This window comes from Rhinopithecus roxellana, chromosome 2 (genome assembly GCF_007565055.1).
Source record: "Rhinopithecus roxellana isolate Shanxi Qingling chromosome 2, ASM756505v1, whole genome shotgun sequence".
NCBI classification, from domain to species: Eukaryota; Metazoa; Chordata; class Mammalia; order Primates; family Cercopithecidae; genus Rhinopithecus; species Rhinopithecus roxellana.
This window is the reverse complement of record NC_044550.1, coordinates 81,494,621-81,517,099: the sequence shown is the minus strand read 5'-3', so window position 1 is coordinate 81,517,099 and position 22,479 is coordinate 81,494,621. Positions and strand designations below refer to the sequence as shown.

The 22,479-nt window shown below is 36.3% G+C and overlaps 1 protein-coding gene across 4 annotated transcripts in view; it reads right to left on the bottom strand.

Moving 5' to 3' along the window:
• The window catches only part of HHIP (hedgehog interacting protein), a 96,425-nt gene that overhangs the window by 10,800 nt on the left and 63,146 nt on the right, over positions 1-22,479 (bottom strand). For 2 of the 4 annotated variants that reach the window (XM_010372148.2, XM_010372147.2), the window contains exons 8-11: positions 19,416-19,537; positions 17,159-17,282; positions 16,079-16,209; positions 12,014-12,095 (exon numbers count right to left, since the gene is read on the bottom strand). In XM_010372148.2, the coding sequence (XP_010370450.1) occupies positions 12,014-12,095; positions 16,079-16,209; positions 17,159-17,282; positions 19,416-19,537 (459 nt within the window). Of the gene's footprint in view, positions 1-8,425; positions 8,470-11,812; positions 11,881-12,013; positions 12,096-16,078; positions 16,210-17,158; positions 17,283-19,415; positions 19,538-22,479 lie in introns of those variants that run through there. The other 2 variants (XM_030924266.1, XM_010372149.2) reach the window with 2 other exon arrangements.

Genomic DNA, 22,479 nt, shown 5'->3' with positions numbered 1-22,479 from the left:
TTGGTAGCATCTGACAAAGATTTTTGGTGATTCCAACCATTCCCCTGCAATCACTTTTTGTAATGGTGACGTTCTCCCTTTCACTGAAAAGAACAGGGCCTCTTTACGTGGAATAAAGAGAAACAAAAAGGGAATAAACAGTACCTTTAAACTTTATTATTATTGTCTTATTGAAATAGACCATCTTGCATATACTTAAGTGCTACATATATACACCTAGATAGGACCTAAACAAAACTTTAGGGTATACATCTGTGATGCATTAACCCATTTTCATACTTATTTTTATTGGACTGGAAAATTGGGTGCTTTAATGTACAATCTAATACATTAGATTTAAATGTATTAAATTAGATTTAAATATATTAAATAACTTTAAATATATTAAATCTATTTAATACATTTAAAATACAGATTTAAATATATTAAATCTATTTAAATCTAATTTAATACATTTAAATGATTTAGAATCATTTAAATTGTTTTGTTCGTCTTTTAAACAACAACTCCTTAACCCTCTGGACCCTTCACTCTACTAAATGAAGTCAGAGTAACTTTCAAAACAGAAAACTTACCCAACAGGGTGTTTAGGCTTGTAGAAAAGAATATATCTAGTCTATTCGTTCACAGCTATCCCCATAGCCCTTGAATTTAATTTAAATCTGAAAAACATATTTCCTAATCCCTTCACGCATGACAAATAATGAAATGCTAAAACCCTAGTGCAGAAAACTGTCCAACATTCTTTAATGTATAAAGCACTGTTTTCAGAAATTTAAAAAATATTCTTAGAAACCAACTTTGGCTTGTTTTGTGTAGTAGGATAAAGATTTGGATACTTTTTTGAAAAAAAGGAAGTTGAGAAGCATAAGTTATTATAACACACGTTATAGGTGATGACTTCCTGTGAATAGCTAAGACCAACAGTGAACGTCTTTGGGTAGTGGTATTATGAATGGTTTTCATTTCATGATATTTAATTTAGGGGATGAACAAATAAATCAATACATGGGAATTCCTTTGATTCTGTGTGGAGGTACGAGGGTAAATCCTGTCTGAGCAGGACCACCCTTCCAAATGAGCACTGCAGAAATCTATTTTGTCTAACAAAAAGGAAAGGGGCTCATTCTGAAATTTTTGTGAGGTGTCCAGATTTTGAATTCATTTCATTGTAAAACAAGATATACAGATCAAGAGTAATACTTATGTGTGAAATCCTGATAGGGGTATCAGAAGATGTACTACTTCTGTAGCCTCTCTTAGACAGCTTTATGTTTAAGGGCGGAAGGTGACATAAGAACTGTCTTACTTCTTTATCCATAGACACACTGGGACACATGGAAAAGAGCACCCTTGCAACTCTAACATTTAAAAAACTACTTTTCTTCCATGCTTTCTTTCATTCTCATGAGTTAGGAAAAACTGGTAAGTCAAAATCCTCATTCCACAGAATGCAGAATCTCAGGCCATAACCCCAGATCTACTGATTTCGAATCTTTAACACAATGGTCAGGTGACTCACATGCATATTCAAGTTTGGGAGGCCTGTTTCTAAATTAGGTCCATTTCCCAGCCAGGAGGAATCAACGTGGCCTTTAATTAGTGTATTCAGGTGCTTCCAAGTACAGAATGCTCTGGAATCTTCCAACTGGGTGGAGTCTTTGCCTGAACAAGGAGGCAGTCTTCGAATGCCACAGCAGATTCTATGGTTTAATGAATTTTCTCAAGGTGTAAGCAATTTGATACACAGTGATTATCCTTGACCACTCATCGTTTTTAAGCCAATACTCATCACTTTTACCTAAAAAAGGGTAAGGAAGTGAAACATTTCTTATGATGGGATAAATTGTTACTGTCTCCCATCTGTGGAGCTTTAGGCATAGGAATAAGTGCTAGTATAGTACTTGCTGTATCATCTTTTTATTGCCTTTCTCAAAGGCAGTACACAAACTGATATTCTTCTTCTTTGTAATTGTCTTTAATCTGGCTGTTCACTGAATTTTTCCTGGTCATATTGGTGTTTCTTTCTTCAGTGTCAGTTTACTTATAAGGAGTAGAATGCTATATTCTGAAGGATTTAACGCAGCCATAGCCATTTTGTACATAGCCATTTGGTAGCAGCTTTAAAAACAACAATGCATTATACAAACTCAATTTTGCTGAGGAATCATATATTTATAATACAATCATATTTCAGGTAGAAGAACGGAGCCAATGGAATCTATTCCTGTGTAACCATGTAATATTGATCTCACTGCGACTTAATGGCAGTATTGACAACAACATACATTTCCTAATGGTATTTTTCAAGTTCTATTTGAAGTACAGCAAGAAATTAAATGTTTCAAGAGTTACTGCTTTCATTTTATTTTTAAGGAATACCTTCCTTGACGTTATAGCATATGTAGGCTGCAGAAATATATGTTTTATGTATTCCTAAATAACTCTGATACTAGAATAAAGAGGAAAAAAAATCTTTGAATTCAAGGACAACTCTGATTTTATGTACTTTATAAATCATATTCAAATTTTTAATTTGTACTAAATATTTCTAAAATTTGAGTTTAGGACAGATAAAGCTAATGTTCTGTCTTATTTTCACATAGTGTCTAGAAATTTCTCTGTTCTGAAATGTGTTGAAAACAAGTGGGGCTTGGCATTGGCTGTCTTCTTTGTGACTAATACTCCCTTCATTTTGAGGGTTTCTGCTGTTTAAAAGTCTCATCCTCACATGATGAACTGACTTGCTCACTAATAAACAGTGTTACTTGGCTTTAATACCTAGGCAGTTTGAAACTGAGTTGGCACTAAACCTTTCAAAGGAGGCAAAAGCAGTAGTAATTTAGTGAATTGAGCCACAGGTTTGACTATCTACTGCTAAGAAGATTGTCAGAAATTTCACAAATATCCATCTAATTTTCTTCTGTGGTTAAAGATGCAACCATAATAAAAGCAAATAATGAAGCCACTTACATTTTTCATGTTTAACTTTATTCTCATGAGTGACGGCCAACTTTGCAATTCTTAAATTTAAAAGATCAGAAAGTGTATGAAGAGATTAAGTGGCTTTCACACAGCTAGTTACAGAGAATTCTGGAACTCTTTCCTGGTTCAGTGTTCTTTCCACTGAACTGGCCCTCTTAGTTTAGGAAAAAAGGTAGCAACGTAACCACATTTCAGGTCCTATTAATCTCACTACACAAACATCACCACAGTGCACAAATATCTAAAAGGGTATGTGGATCTCCTGTATCAACTTTGTTTTATCAGCTTAACTCAATGCATATATTTCCATGGGAAAATCAGGATGTGAAAAGTTATGTAATATCTTACAGGAAAAACCTAGGAGAAAAGATTAATGAAACTAAATAATAATGTTACGTGCTTTTAGATAGACAATGTCCAGTTTTATCAAATTGCCATAGGTATTTGTTGTATTATATTTGCAATATCCTAGTTTTAGAAACTGATCAACTATAATATGAGCAGTGAATATAGAAAAAATAGGCATTTCTACTGTAATTCAACGTACATGTTCCTGAAAAATATTGTATTCCACAAAATGGCACTTAAAATAAGTGGGCTGTTATGGATTGCTTGTTTCCCTCCAAAATCACATGTTGACGCCCTAACCCCCCAAATGACAGCATTATGAGATGCAGTCTTTGGGAAGAAGTAAGATTTAAATAAAGTCATGAAGGTAGAGCCCCCATGATACAAATATTGCCGTTATAAGAAGTGTCACCAGAGAGCTTGCTTTCTTTCTCTCTCCATCATATTAGGATACAGTGAGAAGGTGGCAATATGCAAACCAGAAGCAGAGCCTTCACCAAGCATCCAACCATGCTGGCAACCCTGCTCTTGGATTTCCTCCAGTATGACTGGAAGTAAATGTCTGTTGTTTAAGCCACCTAGGTATTTTGTTATAACAGCCTAAGCTGACTAAGACAAGGGCTTATGGGAAGAATTGTTTTGGGGCAGACCCCTCAAGATCTGTGCAGCTTTGTAACTAAAGCAGTGATGAAAACAAAAGCTGGTACCTTGGAAGAAAGTTTGGGCAACCAAGCAAGCAGCTCAGAAGTAGCTGGAGGTCGCTTCAGGAAAGATTAGAAACACGCAAAACAAAATGATGATGGAAGTGGAACTCTGAAAAGTGGATGTGTACCCTGAAGAGAGCCATGGAAGGCTGTGGGATGCATCTTGAAAGGCGGAAACCCAGTGCAGGTACTTACTTTTCATTGATGGCTCAGTTGAGAAGGCTTTTTCTGCCTGTGCAACAGCTAGACTGAGGGCGTGTTCCTTTCCCTATAATTCTCATTACGTCTTGCTTGAAACGCTGCATAACTACTTTCATGTTATGCTGAGATTCTCTTTTGTACATGAGCTTATTAGTGTTAAAGAAAGTCACACTGTAGCAGAACAGAAATGGGAAACCAAATAATGGTGGATTTTACCTACATCAATAACTTCTGGATCATCAGCTTGGCAATGTATAATGTACAGTGTTATGGTACAGTATTTTTGTTTCAAAGTGTTTTACCTCAAATAATAATTTTTACATTTTAATAATATATGCAATCTCCTGGTTTAAAGTAAAAATAAACTCCTTAGGGGATGGGACCAACTTTTTATTCATCCTCTGCCTCTGTGGCACATCATTGAACACAGGAGACATACAAAAAATGCTTCTAATGAAATCAGGACTAATCAAATCAGGAATCTTGGATTATATCTGTACTTACTCTGATATGGCACAAAAATAAAAACTAAATAATTAGGGTATAATAAAAAAGCCAATGCCATTGCTTCCTAATATAAAGAAGGAAATATATTCTGTTCAGAATTTCATGTCCAAAATCAAGTTTTTAACTTAAATACTTAATTCATAAACCATAATTGATAAAAATGTTAGACACAAGTATCGCTTATGTAATAATATAGAGAAATATTTTCAGATTTTATCTATTTTTATTGTGATGAAAACAGCCCAGGGGAATGACAACTAATATTAACAAATACAATAAATAGGCTGGGCACTGTGGCTCATGTCTGTAATCCCAGCACTATGGGAGGCCAAGGCGAGCAGATCGCCTGAGGCCAGGAGTTTGAGACCAGCCTGGCCAATATGGCGAAACCCCGTCTCTACAAAAATACAAAAAATTAGCCGGGTTTGTTGGCGTGCACCTGTAATCCCAGCTACTTGGGAGACTGAGGCAGGAGAATCGCTTAAACCCGGGAGGCAGAGATTTCAGTGAGCCGAGATCATGCCATTGCACTCCGGCCTGGGCATCAAGAACAAAACTCCGTCTCAAACACACATACACGCACACACACAGAGAATAAATAAATAACACTTGTATTACAACATCATTCAAAAGTTTTAAGAATGTAGTATTTTTCTTTTAGAAATCATCAAAAAATAAATTCTTAACTCCATTTCCCCACTTATAAAGCAATAGATCTACCAGTGTTTTAATTTCATATCATTCAAAGGTAGAAATTTAAGATTCACTAAATGCTTTAAAGGAGAAAAGAAATTTTAAACAAGTTTCTTTCCTATGAAAGAGCACAGGAATGTCAGTTCAAATTCTCTTTGAAGATGACTAGCCTGATAAATTTCCAAATTTTGATGTTCATATATCATTCGTTCGTCACAGTTGACAAAAATAAGTCATTTAAGTAACAATTTTTTTAACTCAGCCGAAATGAATTAGTAACAAAGTGATGCTAAGATGCAGTTTTTTCTTTACAAGCTACATCTTCCTCTAGAAAACATCTTTTCAAAAAATTTGCATGACTGTTTTAGACATATCTAATGCAACATTAAATCTGTCTTTATCTAAGGTACTGCAATATCTGATGATATACTACCTTATGATAAAAGTATAAGATATTCAAAAGGACTAATATCAGACTTCTAGCATTGTCCTAGAAGAGACAGTGGTGGGTATGGCAGTGGTTATGGCCATGTTAATTGAAAAGAAAATGCTTTTGGGAATTTTTGACTCAATATATGTCTCACTTTGAAGAATATATTCTTTATCATTCACATTCTCCATATTATATCTTTTTAAATGAATGCCAGTTTGAAGTGGCAATTCAGTCAAGTTTTCATAGCAATCTGTCCAATTACTAAAGAAGATGATATTCTAAGATTTGAAATTCATAGCTTAAGAGAGACTACTTAGAATAAAAGAGAAAATTCGTTTGAATGCTGTGGTCATATGTCACATTTCCGGGAAATAGGAGATATATATATATACATACACACAAGAAGACTGATACAAGTTCTCACTATAAATAATGATAAGTATGTAAGGTGACAGATATGCAAGTTAACTTGACTCAGTCATTTCACAACATTTATCAAAACATCATGTTGTACACCGTAAATATATGCAATTCCTATTTGTCAATTTTACCTTAAAGTTGGGGAAAAATTAAGAGTCTGGATTCATCTTTAATAGCTGTGGGAGACCAGTGAAGGATTTCAAGTAGGGGAGAAATAGAAGTAGTTTTGCATTTTATAAATACAAATCTGTCAGCATTTGGAATAAAAGCATATGATGGATTTTAAAAATAAGACATAAACACTTTAAAATAACACGGTCACACAAAGTTTTTTTCACAAATTATTATATAATAGTGCCTATTTATTTTGAAATAGGTGATGGCTCTACATAACATTGCATGTGTTACCTGTTTCAATGTGTCTGTACACATGTACATGTATGCAAATCTTACTAAAGTATGAATAAAATTTTAGTTATACTCGGGCTGCTACCATCTATTATGTATGCATGCTTATCCATTCATTAGAAGTTTCAACTTTGATCTTGCTCAATTCTTTTGTAGTATATCTCTAAAATTTCAGATGCTATATGGCAGCTTAGTAGGGATTTGTTAGTTGAAAAGGTATTGTGCACCACAACAGGAAATCTAGTATACTGAGAAAGAATATAATCAGACAGATACATGTATATTCATCTTTGGTTACTGGATACATAGAATAATGATGATAGCAAAAATGTGGAAAGTGTTTCCTTGCCTCTTAGACTTCAAATCCACCATGCTGAATGGACTTTTATAGGGCATATACTTGTTCATGACCTCTAGTGTTAAGAAATTCTGTCATGTTTGAAAACTAGTCCCTAGTGGAGCCTGTATCCCTGTTAATAGCTGAAAGGTCAATGGAGCTGCTAAACAGTTTGTATTACTGTCAGGGTGGCCATGAAAACACCACCTGCTGCAAGAGGACTTGGCAGCTGGGTCAACAGGCACTGTGGGAATTTATCAACTTAGGGGGGCCACTTGCATAAAACTTTGACTGATGAATTGGGACTAGACTGGCTTATTGGGCTAAAGCTGCTCTATTATGTATAACTTTCTTTGGGATGGCAGAGCTGCCTGCTGGCTCCCTGAGACATATGCAAAGGATAAACAGCACTGGTTTCCTCTTATGAAGTGATTTTTTTGAAAAAAGCACTCTTTAGCATCCAGTCTAATAAGAAGTAGGATGAAGATATTAAGAAAACAATAAACAAAGGGCAGTAAGTGGGCCATGGGGGGAAGAAGAATGAGGGGCAGTTTTTGATATTGGTCACAGAGGAGACTGGGGATATAATATTTCTATAAAATGACCCCTCAAGCCTGGAATTTGCATTGTTAATTTATAGACTTATTAAGGGAATGGTCTGTGTGACTTGGTTGGGTAACAGATAAGCGATATGTTAAAATATAGCAAGAGTGGGTACATAGTAATTAAATCAACATGATGGAGAATAATTTTCCTTTACAAATTCCTAGAGAAATAAAGCCTGGAAAAGCTTCAAAAAAAGTCATTTGGTTTAAGTTCATCTGAAACAAAAATTAAAGAATATTTGTCAATACTATGAAAAAATTTGTGTTCTATAAAACTAAATCTTGGAAGTTACATAACTTTGTTGGAATTCTTTAATTTCCACCCCTAGGAACATTTATGCACTTCTGAAAGGATTTAGCAAACAGCATCCAAGGTATAATTTGGACATTTGAAAACTATGTATTGAGAGTTGTTGTTTTTTTTTTTTTTTTTTTTTTTTTTTGAAATGGAGTCTCGCCCTGTTGTCCAGTGCTGGAGTGCAGTGGCAGGATCTTGGCTCACTACAACTTCCACCTCCTGGATTCAAGTGATTCTCCTGCCTCAGCCTCTTGAGTAGCTGGGATTACAGGCATGCACCACCACGCCCAGCTAATTTTTGTATTTTTAGTACATAGAGGGTTTCACCATGTTGGCCAGGCTGGTCTTGAACTCCTGACCTCAAGTGATCCTCCCATCTCGGCCTCCCAAAGTGCTGGGATTACAGGCGTGAGCCACCATGCCTGGCTCTATTGAAGGTTATTAGAAGCTCCATAGATGTCTTTATTCCAATTTTGGAACTAAAGGAACCTTAAAAGTTGAGAGATCATCTGAAAATAATCCTGGAATGCCTGGAATAAACATACAAAAATTACTAAAGAATGTAATATGTTTAAAATATATTATTTAAACACCTTCACAGCCCTCTGTAGAATGCAGCAGGGACAGAAATATCATCTTCTACATATTTTTTGATGGACAAAGGGGCACAGTATGGTGAAATAATCTATGCTGGGTGCTACACTAAGGAAGATTTAGAGACCAGACCAATTGACTCCCTGTCTGACCCAGATAGACTTGCTCCCAATCTTGACTAGTTTCAGATGGCACTACTAAGTGAAAGTAAAATTATTGCCAAGATTTTGTGTTCAGTTCATCTAAATCTGTTTTCTAGAACTGCTAGCTGAAGGAGCCCCCAGGCTAAGGCATACTGAATTCAGTACTAGAGACTTTTTTGGATCTTGTGAATTGGCTGAGTAAACTGGGTGATTGGCGTTGATTTGACCTTAACTCTGCTCTGCCATGAGATGTGACTGTTCAATCCCTAAAGGTATTCCAAGAGTGTGTACAATGTTCTAACACGGAGGCAAACTTAATTTCTTTTCTGTTTCCTTGGAAGTTGCTTTTTTTTTTTTTTTTTTTTTTTTTTATTTAGACAGAGTCTCACTCTGTCACCCAGACTGGAGTGTAATGGCATGATCTCGGCTCACTGCAGCCTTCTCCTCCTGGGTTCAAGTGATTCTCCTGCCTCAGCCTACCGAGTAGCTGGGATTACAGGCACCCACCACCATGCCCAGCTAATTTTTTGTGATTTTACTAGAGATGGAGTTTTTACCAGATTGGCCAGGCTGGTCTCAAACTCCTCACCTCAGGTGATTCACCCACCTCGGCCTCCCAAAGTGCAGGGATTACAGGCGTGAGCCACCATGCCCGGCCTGGTGGAGTTTTTTCTTAACTCAGGAGTTTTTTCTTAACTCCTGAGTTCTAGGCATTTTCTTTTTTATTTTTTTTTTTCATGCTAAACAATGGCATTTAATTTTTACAAGAGGATACCTCACCATCCTTTTCTGAGATTGCTGCATACTGTAATTGATTTGAAACTTAACGTAAATGATTATGTAGCTTACAGCTTTAGATCAAATTGTCCTTACAGACTGAGGTGGTAATACTAGAACTTTATCTGTTTTTGACAAAATGATTCAAGAGATACTACATATATAGTTTCTATGGTTTCTAAACTCCCTCATTGTGTGTTTGTGTGTGTGTGCATGTGCACATGTAGGAGAAAAATAGGAAAAACATAAATCCTATGGTAAGAATGTAACTTCCATGACATATAATACAGAAAATAAAAATTTCATAGTTTTCTGCTTTTCTCTTCTTGGGCCACAAATCAACTGATGTTTGAAAGTTATTCTGAAAACATTATTCTAGCAAGTCTGGGGGCTTTGGTACGAGAATACAATTAACCTAAGAGTTTAATTTGTGTGTTTGATTTTTGGTATAACAAAATGTGTCTATATATTGTTTTTATAGTTGATAAGATTCTTTTTTAAAATTCAGCCTCAAAAATTTTAGAAAAACAATTCTGTCCTAACACAGACATCCTGAACACTACTATGCTTGTAATTAGTTTGTGTCCAAAATAATCCTGTTCACACACTTAAGTGTCTGCTTATATAGAATTTCAACTCATCTAGGAAGAAATATAATAACAATAAACATTGATGGCCAAATCGAAACAGCATGAGGCTCCCAACAAATGTTTATAAAAAAATTTGTTTTCTTATAGTCAGTTTAATTTTGAAATTTATGCTCATGTCTGTGTACAAGGACGGTTTCTTTGGGACTCTGCTACTTCCCCCACCTTCTGAAAAGCAAACACAAATCTTAACCCAGGCCCCCCACGTGACATGACTCACCAGAAACAGGCACCATAATGAGAAGTCAGGCCTTCAGGTATGTCACTCTGAGACCACCCTACTAGAGGAGAACTAAGATCACAAAGCCAAGGTCCCTTATGGCAACCTTGGTAATTAGACACTAATAATAGATTGAAGGTGTAAAATTCACCTCAACTCAGCCACAGACTAAACAATCCAGATGAAGAGAGAAAGATTTTTGTGAGAAGGAGAGAGAATCCATTACAATGCTACCAGGTACTTTGCAAAAACATACAGACTTAGACAGTATAATGGAATAACAATGACTGTTTTGAAACTAATTGTATTATATCTGAGTGAAACCCCTACACCTCATTATGAATCTTTAGAATTTTGTGAATTAACATTAGCTTGATTTTTATTCTTAAGGTTGCCAACTTCAACAATCCCCTAAGTCTGACTTTTTGTTGTTGTTGTTTATGTCTTTGCTTTTCTTATGGAGGACATTAATTTCACATTTGAGGGAAAAAACTGATGTAGTATATAGATGGATATTGCTCTTACTGTGAAAGAAAATGTATACAGTTAAATAGAGAAGGAATGTTATCAACCTGTGATATGTGATATGTGATTCTGCCCAGAGATCGTTTAGAACTGGTTCTTCTTTTTGTTCTGCAAGATCCAATGTCAACCTACATTTCCCTCAGAAAAGCGTTTTGTCGTATAAAAAAGGAGAAAATTCCAGAGAAACATACACAATTTACAATTTAAAAAGAATATTTTAAAATGCCCTTAGTAAACTTTTCAGAGTATTAGAATTAACTTTTTTGAAAAGGACTTGAATTGAAATTTGAAAATGGAGTCATGAAAATAATATAGAAGGAATCTGAAATTTGCAGCATGGTGTGGCTAAAGAGTAACATGTCCGAGTGTTCAGCAACAGTCGTGTCTGCAAGGATCCTCAGGTTTCGTTATGACTAGCTGTTTCTAAATTTATGACTAATGTCTTTTCAGCAACATATAATTTTAGCAGCTTCTGATAACTCAGGTTTGATCCATGAAATTAATAACTGACTAGTGATGATTCAAGATGATTGAAGTACATATGTCTAAATGTTGTGATGCGTGAGTGGGAAGGACCGGGGCGAGATAAACATATTCTTTAAAGGATTAAAACATTCAAATCTTTCTTTTGCTGAAGCAAATAACAAAACCCTACTTAAGTTTATATTTGTCTAGTCACCACAGTCTTCATGAGCGCTGTGAGCTTTCAGATAGTTTCCAAATGAGGCTCAGATGTTGAACTGCCAGAGTAACTTACCTGTTTACTTAACAAAAATCATACTAAGCACCTGTCATGTCTGCCAGTATGTTGCTCATTTTCTTTACAATAAGGAGGGTTTATGGCTTCCAACACCAGAGCCTAAGCCACTGCCTCACATGTCAGGGCCCCTGTCTGGCTTTTAACTGAAGACTCTGATTCCATGAATATAATGTTGCTCTGTGATGACAGCAAGAACCACACGAATGAGCTTTTCAAGTTCTGCATAGTGGCATCAGTCATCATAGACAGGGGAAGAGGATCCTCTCAGGACAGTGCTAAGCATATGGAAGTGACAGAAGTGTACATCTTGGCTGATTGCTAATTGTGACGTTCCTATCATTAATTGAATGAACTAAAATAACTGGAAGAAGAAAATTATTGACTTAATGGGATAAAAAGAAATCTCACCTTTTGGGATCTACAATTTTGTAGAGTTTTCCATTGTGAGTCTGGGTCATACTTTTACTGCTTGATAAAATGTAAACTTCACCTGTTAAAGAAAGAAATAACAGTAAGCAAATTTATAGCAGTACAGGTCCTTACTTCCTATTGCCTGGCAGTTATTCTGTATGTAAATCTATCTCCATCTGTCCACAAGAAAATCACTTGCCTAAAGATTATGCAAGAGTCTCACATGTCTGCCTTTACAGTGCATCCCGAATTCCAGATTCCAGTCACTCCTTTCCATATCCCACTACTACTCCAGTGCAAGCAGATATTATTTCTCATCTAGATTATGGTAACAGCTGTCTAACTGAGCTCCTTGTTGCCACTCTTGTTCTTCAGTGTGTATTCTCAACGTACCAGCCACAGCGATTCTTTTCACAAGAGTTAGATCATGTAAGTTGGATCACACTCCTTTGTTTCAATGCCCTGCAATAGCTTCTTATCTCATTCAGAGCAAAAGCAAGTCCTGACAGTAGCACTTACTGCTATAGCCTCATTTGCAACATTTTGCCCTCTTGTTCACTCTTCTCTAGCCTCACTGGCTTGTGGTTTCACACATGGGAGGCAAGTTCCCAACTCAGGCTCCTGTCTCAGGTTCTTGCTGTTCCAGGCCCCTATTACAGGCCCCATCTTCCTGTGAGTCTCCACTAGGTTCATCTTTTCCCCCTCCTTCAAGGCTGTACTTAAATATCACCTTTCCTGACTGCACTTTAAAATCGCACCTTCCCCAACTCCCAACAAATTCCTCTTCACTACTAGATTTTTCTTCAAAGCATTTATCACCAATTTATATACAGTATTTTTAAAAATTTATTTTGATTTTCCTCCTCCTATGCAACATAAATTTCATGACACTGGTTTAGACTTGTCTTTTTTCCTTTTTTTTGACGGAGTGTCGCTCTGTCACCCAGGCTGGAGTGCAGTGGCGCGATCTCGGCTCACTGCAAGAGTTTACCCCATTCTCCTGCCTCAGCCTCCCGAGTAGCTGGGACTACAGGCACCCACCACCACGCCTGGCTAATTTTTTTTTTTTTTTTTTTTTTTTTTTTTTGTATTTTTAGTACAGACGGGGTTTCATCGTGTTAGCCAGGATGGTCTCTATCTCCTGAGCTCGTGATCCACCCGCCTTGGCCTCCCAAAGTGCTGGGATTACAGGCGTGAGCGGTCGCGCCCAGCCGACTTTTTGTCTGGTTATCCACTGCTGCATCCCCAGCATCCAGAACAGAGCTTTGCACAGAGTAGGTGCTCAATAAATATTTGTTGAGTGAATATTAAATGGACAAGTTTTATCTTGATTTATTTCTGTGCAAGATTGATACATGTTAGTTATCAAGTTGTTACTGTTAATTGATAATTTGAGGCCACATGAAATTGGGTTGTGCCTTCTTAATCTTTAGCTTTTTTGGAAGATATGAAAGTACATCACAATATGTTAAAATAAACACTGGGGGAGAGGGGAGAGAAAGACAGAGAGAGAGGAAGAGAGAGAGAGAGAGAGACCATGATGCTCAGTCTCAACTCTCTAAACTCTAACTCTCGATGCTAGCTGTGTTCATAATGATGAACTACAACAGATGGGGTACTCTTTTAGGAGAAAACCACCCCATTTATCACCACTACTTCCATATAATTCTATGTGTTGAATTGATCAGGTGAATAGAAAATTAGAAGCTGTATTTATAATTACACACTTATAAAGTTTTAAAATTTATATTTGGTCCTCCCTCATGAAATAATCCTTGATTTAGTATATATTTCTTTTACTATTGTGCATTAAACACACCCTGCTACTTTTCTACTTCTGAAAAAGATTTACACAGTTTGTACTAAAAACGTAGGCACAACAGAAAAAATAAAAATGAAAGTACAAAGCAAAGGAATGTAAGCAAAATAATTAAAATTATTTTGTCAAATATCTTATAGTTTACTTCATTTAATCCTCACAACAAATCCGTCCTGACTTTATAGTTAAAAAATAGTATGCAAAGTCCCAGACTCTCAATACTTTTATTTCAAAAGGTGTAAAAACTTACTCACTTTCTTATATGGTTCTTCAATTAAAGCTAGGGAGTTTCACATTAAAATGTAATCCAGTGAAACTGTATTTATTTTAATTATGAGGTATATACAGGGTTGTAGCTTTTGGAGAGTTAGGATTATGTATTTTTATCTTTTAATTTCGCTCCTAAATAGTATTAAGTGGACACAGACATTTGGGATGGTTTACCTAATGGTGGTGATGTTAACATAATGAGTGATGATGAATCATTTGTAGCAAGGTCTGGGAACATCAGAATTATTCAGTCACAATATCTAAACATTCATCTCTAACTCAGACACAAACCATTCTTTGTGCGATCTTGGCTCACTGCAACCTCCACCTCTAGGGTTCAAGCGATTCTCCTGCCTCAGCCTCCCAAGTAACTGTGATTACAGGGGCCTGCCACTATACCCAGCTGATTTTTTGTAGTTTTTGTAGAGATAGGGTTGCACCACGTTGGCCAGACTGGTCTCGGACTCCCAACGTCAGATGATCCACCTGCCTCGGCCTCCCAAATTGCTGGGATTACAGGCGTAAGCCACGATGCCTGGCCTCATTCTTTTACTTTTGAAATCATTGTTTGCCAGTGAAATTAAAATTATATTACAGAGGATGTAAGTGAGGAAAAGTATCTTTCTGGTTCCTTTGAGTGGGGTAAGGGAATGTTAAGGAAAATTTTTAAATTGCTTTCAATACTGGAACAAGAAAAGAATAGACTGGATTCTCTTCTTTGAGTTGTTATGTTCCTGTGGCTCTGAAACGTGTCTTATGTGTTTCAACAGTCTTGTCTGAGTCCCTTATTATTCTAAGTAAAGGGCATGAAACTATTTCTGATGAAGTCTCCATTTGATGTAAAAAATCCAAATCTGAAGTTTTAGAGAAAATATTCTGATTTTGATGAGAAGCATACATTCTTCTTTATGCCTAGAAATTTATCTCTGAGGCTAAAGGAACATAGTAGTTATGGTTTGTTTGAATATTATTATTATTATTATTATTATTATTTTTGAGACGGAGTCTCGCTCTGTCGCCCAGGCTGGAGTGCAGTGGCGCGATCTCGGCTCACTGCAAGCTCCGCCTCCCGGGTTTATGCCATTCTCCTGCCTCAGCCTCCCGAGTAGCTGGGACTACAGGCGCCCGCTATCTCGCCTGGCTAATTTTTTGTATTTTTTAGTAGAGACGGGGTTTCACCATGTTAGCCAGGATGGTCTCGATCTCCTGACCTCGTGATCCACCCATCTCGGCCTCCCAAAGTGCTGGGATTACAGCTTGAGCCACCGCGCCTGGCCTGAATATTATTTTTTAAAGGGAGTCACTATGAAACTACATTTATCTCTGTAATTTGAATTAGTAGAGAGTAAAATATTTATTCACTGATGAATCATATTTCAATTTCAACTTCTTTTTTGCTTTTTAAGCTGCATATATTTTGATAAACATGCCAAGAAATACACTATATGTTATACCATAGATTGTCCCATGAGAACATAATTTCAATTTTATTGGAAAGAAGATCTGTACTCAGATCATCTTGCTCAAATTTCATGCCCCCATGGGCAAAAAGAAAAAAGAAAAAAGAAATAGCAGATAAGGCAAGTTTCAGATTCCAGCAAAACTTTTTTATTTATTCCAAGAGACATGGATAAATGGAAAGGTTTTTAGATAGAGAATATATACAAATTACTCAGATGTATAATCAAACATATCATTAAACATTTAAAAAATTATCTCTTCATTAAACATTTAAAAAATTATCTCTTCAGGACTAAAAAATTATTTTTCCTGCCTCCCGTTTTTCTGCCTTATATTTTAGTATTTCTAGTGTGAAAATAAAATATAAAGGCCCTCAGGAAAAGTTACTGGTAGAGAATATGTAACTGGACCATCTTAATCTCTGGAGTAGGTAATCTTTGCTGTAGATTACATTTCCAACAAGTAGAGGATAAGATTGCTATATTTATGCTTCAAGGCAGATTGTACAGTACCTAGTTCATCTTCTCCAAATCCCAAGATGTGACCGGAAAAGTAGCCTCTACAGGACCCACTAGTGCCGAGACAGAGTGGTTTTTCTTGCCATTGCTTTGTCACAGGACTTTGCTGGAGAGTTAAGAAATTCCTACAACAAAACATAACATAAACCTACAATGAATACATACTTTTGTTGAATGATGACAATAAAATGTCTAAAATAAAATTCATAACAAACAATTGCTTTGCCATAGACCTGGCTTCTAAAGGGGAAAATAATAAAGCCCATAATGTGTGTGAGTACTGTGAAATTCCCATATGTGGAGAAAGTACTGAAAGATAGGATTTTGTTTGGAGGGGGCACTAAAAGTACCTGAGTATGAGAAAAGCCCTCCCCTTCATCCAGAGAATGATACTTCCTCGCCAGGACTAGAATCCATGCTGTGCTATTAATCAGAGAGAGGGACAGGGGAAGAGCATGGGGTCAGTACATTTTTCTGGTTCCTTGTAGTGACCAAGAGTATCAGCTCTGCCATATGCCTGAATGCCAGTGACTTAGGAAATAAGATTCTTAATTTGGATTTTGTTACAGAGTTTCTTACAATTATCCACAATGTGACCTTGAAAATTGAGACTAAAATTTAATTTTGTATTATTCCTACTTATAGAGACAAATTTTATTATCTTGCTTAAAGTCCTGAAAATTTGGCAAAACCAAAAATCTTGAGCCTTCCAGTATAATTTTAAAAATTTTATACGGCAAGTAAAATAATAGTTTTCAAATTATTTATTGTCATGGTAAATTTATGTTGAGGATGAAGGGAAGAGCCCAAATAATATGAAAAGTCCATCTGAAGACTTCTGTGCACTTAAAAATTATTTTATAAAATTTATCAAGCCTGTTGAGAGAGCATCTTTTTGGAAGTTTTTCAATTAAACCACTATATCTATGGAACTAACAGTAAATACTATTTATGTGTGATCCCCATCTGACACACAAAAAGAGACAATCATTTGAATATTTTGTGGCAGTTTGCCAAATGATTAATGGGTATGTCATTTGATATATCATACTGTTGTGGTATCAGGAAACCTACCCATTACGATCTCCAAACACATAGCTTCCATACAGTCTTTCTGACTGGCAGCCCCGGTATACAAATCCACCAACCAAAGGACCATTACTGAATGGCTTGAATTCTAAAAGTGATGGCTCACTTTCTGAAAAGAAACATAGCATTAGATCAAATGAAACATATTTTCGTAAAGTTAAAGGAATGTATACCAAACAACAATTACTACAGTGATTTAACTCTGAAATGTGTTCTATGATACACCAAAGGGTTTCTTGCTAGGGGTATTTAATGAAAGCAGTCTTTGCTAAATAACATCAACATTAAAAGACCTCCATGTACAGCTAAATGAAATGAGCATGCTCTGCAAACGCCTGCTGTTGTAATTTTCAAGATGTACCAAGTTTTCAACGAAATTAGAATCTGGATATTTTGTGACTCATGATTATTTACTTTAGAACCAAAATACTTTTAAAAAACGTTTAAGGCTTTACATACTAAGTTTTTGTGGAAATGCTTCTGCATATATTGAGTAAATTGAGACAGACCTCTGTCAAAAGATATAAAATGTTTAAAAGCCTACACTTTAATGAAAATAAAAACATAGTACAGAAAAGGTCTTTAAATATGCATTTATTCTACATGTGAAAATGTTGTAACTTAGTCAAGTAATATCTTCATTAAAATATTTTAATGTTCTGTTCATAGAGTTGTGTGGATAGCAAAGTCTATTTCAATAACTCCTGATTACATGTGTATAGTCTTGTGCCTCTGTCTTTCTGTTCAGGCCATTACATACTTGGATACCTGCATGCTAATTGTAATGGAAAAGCTCTAAAGCTACTTGCAAACTAATCTGAAAATTACCTTTTATGTATTTAATATCAAATAAGTCATTATCAACAGATTTTATCAAAGGCTTTTGTGGAAAGATGGTAATTTTAATGACCTCTTCCCCTTCCTTGTGATTATGGTGTATATGATACTACAAAAAAGTAGAAAAGGTAAGAGAAATTTTAAATAATGAGCACACTGAAAGGTAGCATAATTGAACAATTAAGGTCACAGACTCTTGAGTTAGGCTGCTCAGATTCAAATCCAGACTCTGCCACTTTGTATTGTGTGACAATTAATCTTTCTGTGCCTCAGTTTCCTCATTTGTACAATGTGGCCAATGATAGTGCCTATCACATAGAGTTGTTCTGTAAAGGAAATGAATATAAAGTGCTTACTATAGGGTCTGGCATGTAGTAAGCACTGTAGATGTGTTTTAAAATAAATAAATGTAGTGCTGTTAATATTGTAACCAATTTTAGCTTAACCTCAATTAATGTGACTGTAGAATTTTGTTTAATCTACAAATATAGCCAAAATTCCATCGAGCTAGTGACTCATTATTATTTTTTTTTTTTCAAATCACATTACTCTTTGGTTTGGCTTTTAAAAGATGCGTGTGCACACACACACACACACCTAAAAAAAGTAAAATAACTGAATACCACATGAACTAACACAGCTGCTTCATTCCTGGTGTTAAACAAATATCTGTATTGAATGAGTAAATAGAAAAAGCAATCAATTTAATAATCTTAATCTACTGTGCTTCCTGAGTCATAATAATGGTTGATATATTGCTTCCTTCAAAAGGAATAAATAGTAAAATATTGAAAAAACTAAGTGTTTTGAACTTTATTATTATCCAACTTTATATTTTTACATGTTCTCTCTAAATATTCAAGTAATCATGTTATTAAAAATACTGCTTAAATGTCCCATTCCCATGACTTCTTTTTGCAAGTTGATTACTTTGTTTTCTCAAAGATAAACATTTTTTTAAAAAAATTACATTCTTATTTGAATCACTTACAATTTTCCTAACTGCTGAGACAGGCATGTTGGATATTGAGAAATGTCTTACTTTTAACACTTTTCTTTGTATATAAGATGTTAAGACAAGTGCTCTCCCCTATTGAATAGAAGTTATTCATCTTGATTCTCTGATGAGCAAAATATAAGCTGCTAACTTTTGAAGGACTGTTAAATTTTTTGGACCTACTGAGAACCTTTCAATCCATGGTAATTAACCAGATGGAACCCTCAGGGCTTGTAAGAGTCACTGGAGCTTTAAAAAGTGAGCAATTTACTCCCTCATGATTGTTAGGCCAGTGTTTTTATGCTTTCCCAAATGCTCATTTTTCAGAAATCCTTTTTTCTTCAATTACTAAATATACTAAAACAAAACTCGAACTAAAGTAAAATCAGCAAATTATGCTCTACATACCATAATCTTTCCCCTTTATAATCTGTAGGATTCTGGCTGATGATCTGTTTTTTCCATTGGAGTCTGAACAAAGTATCGTTAAATTGATGTTTATATCAGTGGGATGTCGATCCACAGCACATCTGCATAACAAGAGGGATGTACATTAATTCCTACCGCGATCTTTTCCAAGCTCAGACTGGAGGTTCCTGACATAGGAAGGAGCCCTTTGTGGACTGGCAAGGATCCTATGAGCAATTTAGTTTGGATCTTCCAGAAAGCACTGAAGGAAGTAGTCCAGTGTGTTTGCTTACTTGGTTGAAGCTTAATCTCTGGAATATATTTCTTAATTTCTCTTGTTATGATTTATAATTTCTTATGTTACAAATGTGCACACTGTCTTAAAACAATTGTTAGTCTGTTCTTAAGGAATATCACATGTATAATACACTGATAAAGTATTGTGAATAAGAACCAGTGTCACCATCCAGGAACAGAAAACCAAGCACCACATATTCTCACTCATAAGTGGGAGTTGAACAATGAGAACACATGGACACAGGGAGGGAAACATCACACACCGGGGCCTGTTGCAGAGTGGGGTGCAAGGGGACGAAAAGCATTAGGAGATATACCTAATGCATGTGGGGCTTAAAACCCAGATGACGGGTTGATAGGTGCAGCAAACCACCATGGCACATGTAAACCTATTTAATAAACCTGCATGTTCAGCATGCATATCCCAGAATTTAAGGTAAAATAACATTAAAAAAAAAAAAAAAACAGTGTCACTGTCAACTCATCTCTGTGCCACACAATACAGTACTAGTTATAATATTATTTTTGGGTTTCTTATATGAATTTGCTGCATTCTAAAACTTAGGCTGCTCTAACACAGGAAAACATGTGCTCTAATTCCTGGAATATAGTAAAGCTGGTCCCTACAAAAGTTGAGGTCTTTACGTTGACTCTGTTTTCATGTTTTCCATTCCTAATCTGGGGGCCAGAGTATCTCTGTGACTTAAGCCACTGACAGGAAGCTCCAAAGCGGAGGCATGACTTGCAACTTCATCACTATTGTCCTGTTATCTGGTTCAAAGCCAGGAATATAAGAAGGGCTCAAGGTTTGTGGAATATTTCAATCACTGAGGGACTGGGTATGAGGAGCTTGGGTTGGGGGAAGAATAAAGTTATATAATACAATTTTTGAAGTTATCAAAAGTGTGGAAAACAGGCTTGCATTGTTTTTAGGTTTCTCAACCTTGGGACTGCTGACATTTTGGGCCAGGTAATTTTTTGTCTGGGGAGGCTGTGCTGCCAACTGTAGGGTGTTTAGCAGCATCTCTGGCTTCTACACACGAAATGCCAGTAGCATCACTCCCTCACCCTCCACCACACCCTAATTGTGAAAACCAAAAATGTTTCCAGACATTGCCAAATGTCCCCTGGGGGTAAAATTATCCCACTGAGAATCACTGTTCTAGGCCAACAAAATATATTAATTACTTAAAATCAAACCATTGGAGCTAATAAAGAAATTTAAAAAATAAGATAAAGAAATGAGAGTTGGTGCTGGTTCTTAAGAGAGACATAAGAGTCATGAAGCAATTATTAAAAAAAAAAAAAAACAAAAAACAAAACATAAACTCTTGGCTCCAGATGATCTCATTCATGACAGGGAAACCATAAGCCTGACCTGCCAAAGATGGGTTAGTTGTTCTGTGGCAACAGTCCCTTTATTGTCCTCTCTAGTTCAATGATTCACAGAAGACAATGCCTGGCAGGGATCATGATAGAGTCATGCTGTGACTTAAGGTGGAACTAAATCCACAGCCGGGAGAACATTTTCCTCTATTACCTTTCTTTGAAGATGGAGAAACTATGAGAAAAAGAGGTTTGACTTGTTTCCAACAAGAAAGAGCAAATCTGGAAAGTAGGCCAGATGGAGTTGCTGGGGGCTTGGAGCTATGGCTCTGGCTGAATACCAGGTCCACTAAGAACTGCTTGACCGTTGTAACCTTCAGTTTCTTATGTGAAAAAGCGCCCTGCCAGTGACACTCTCTGGGTGATACTATAGTGGTGGGTATATGTTATTATCTATTTATCTAAACCTACAGAATGCACAACACCAAGAGTGAACCCTAATGTAAACCATGGGCTCTGGGTGATTATCACGTGTCAATGTCAGTTCATCGACTATAACAAATGTTTCTCTATGGGGGATGATAATAATGGGAGAGACTATGCATGTGTGGAGGTAAGGGTAATATAAAAATGTCTATACCTTTATCTCAATTTTGCTGTGCATCTACCACTGTCCTGAAAACTAGTCTATTAATAAAAGGGGAGTGGGAGAAGTGGGGCTGATGGTGAGCCTTGCTGAGAAGCAGAGAGGAGATGAAGTACACAAGATACTTAGTTCAGCACCCTGCAGCAAAGTGCTTAACAAAAGTTTGCTTTATTTTTAGCCAATAATTAATTTAGTTTTCTTTCTACTTTATTAAATCGTCTTCTGCTTAGAATACTCTTGGAGGGAAGTGGAATATAAACACCAACTTTTCCTTCAGCCCTCTGCCACCAGAGGTGGGGAGGTCCCGCAGCACAGGCATCTTGCCACACATCTGGTCTGTAAAGCACCTCATCCCATGTTTTTGCACTGAGGTTCAGGACCCCCAGGAAGGTTGTGAGAAAGCTCCAGTGGGATTGTGGTGACTCAGGCTGCCTGACTTCAAAGTGTTGCTTTGTGGTGGTATCTGTGAGTTCTGAGCTCTAGGAATGGAATGTGACAGTTTCCTCCACATCCTGAACCCACCTTAAGTGTTCCCTGTCGCACAGATTTTAAGATCTGCTGAGATGCCAAAAAGGAAATGAACTGTAGACTTGGGTTTGATGGAGGGGAGATGAAGGGCATGAGGGATTATAAAAATAAAAAGTTTGAGAAATATTCACCTTGCACATAGTGAACACTCAATAAACATTAAATGGTAATAATAACTTACCTAGTAAATGAATAGATGTGGCTAGATATCCCTGAGTAGGAATAATAGATCATAGACTGGATGAAGCTTTTGTTACTGAATTGCTG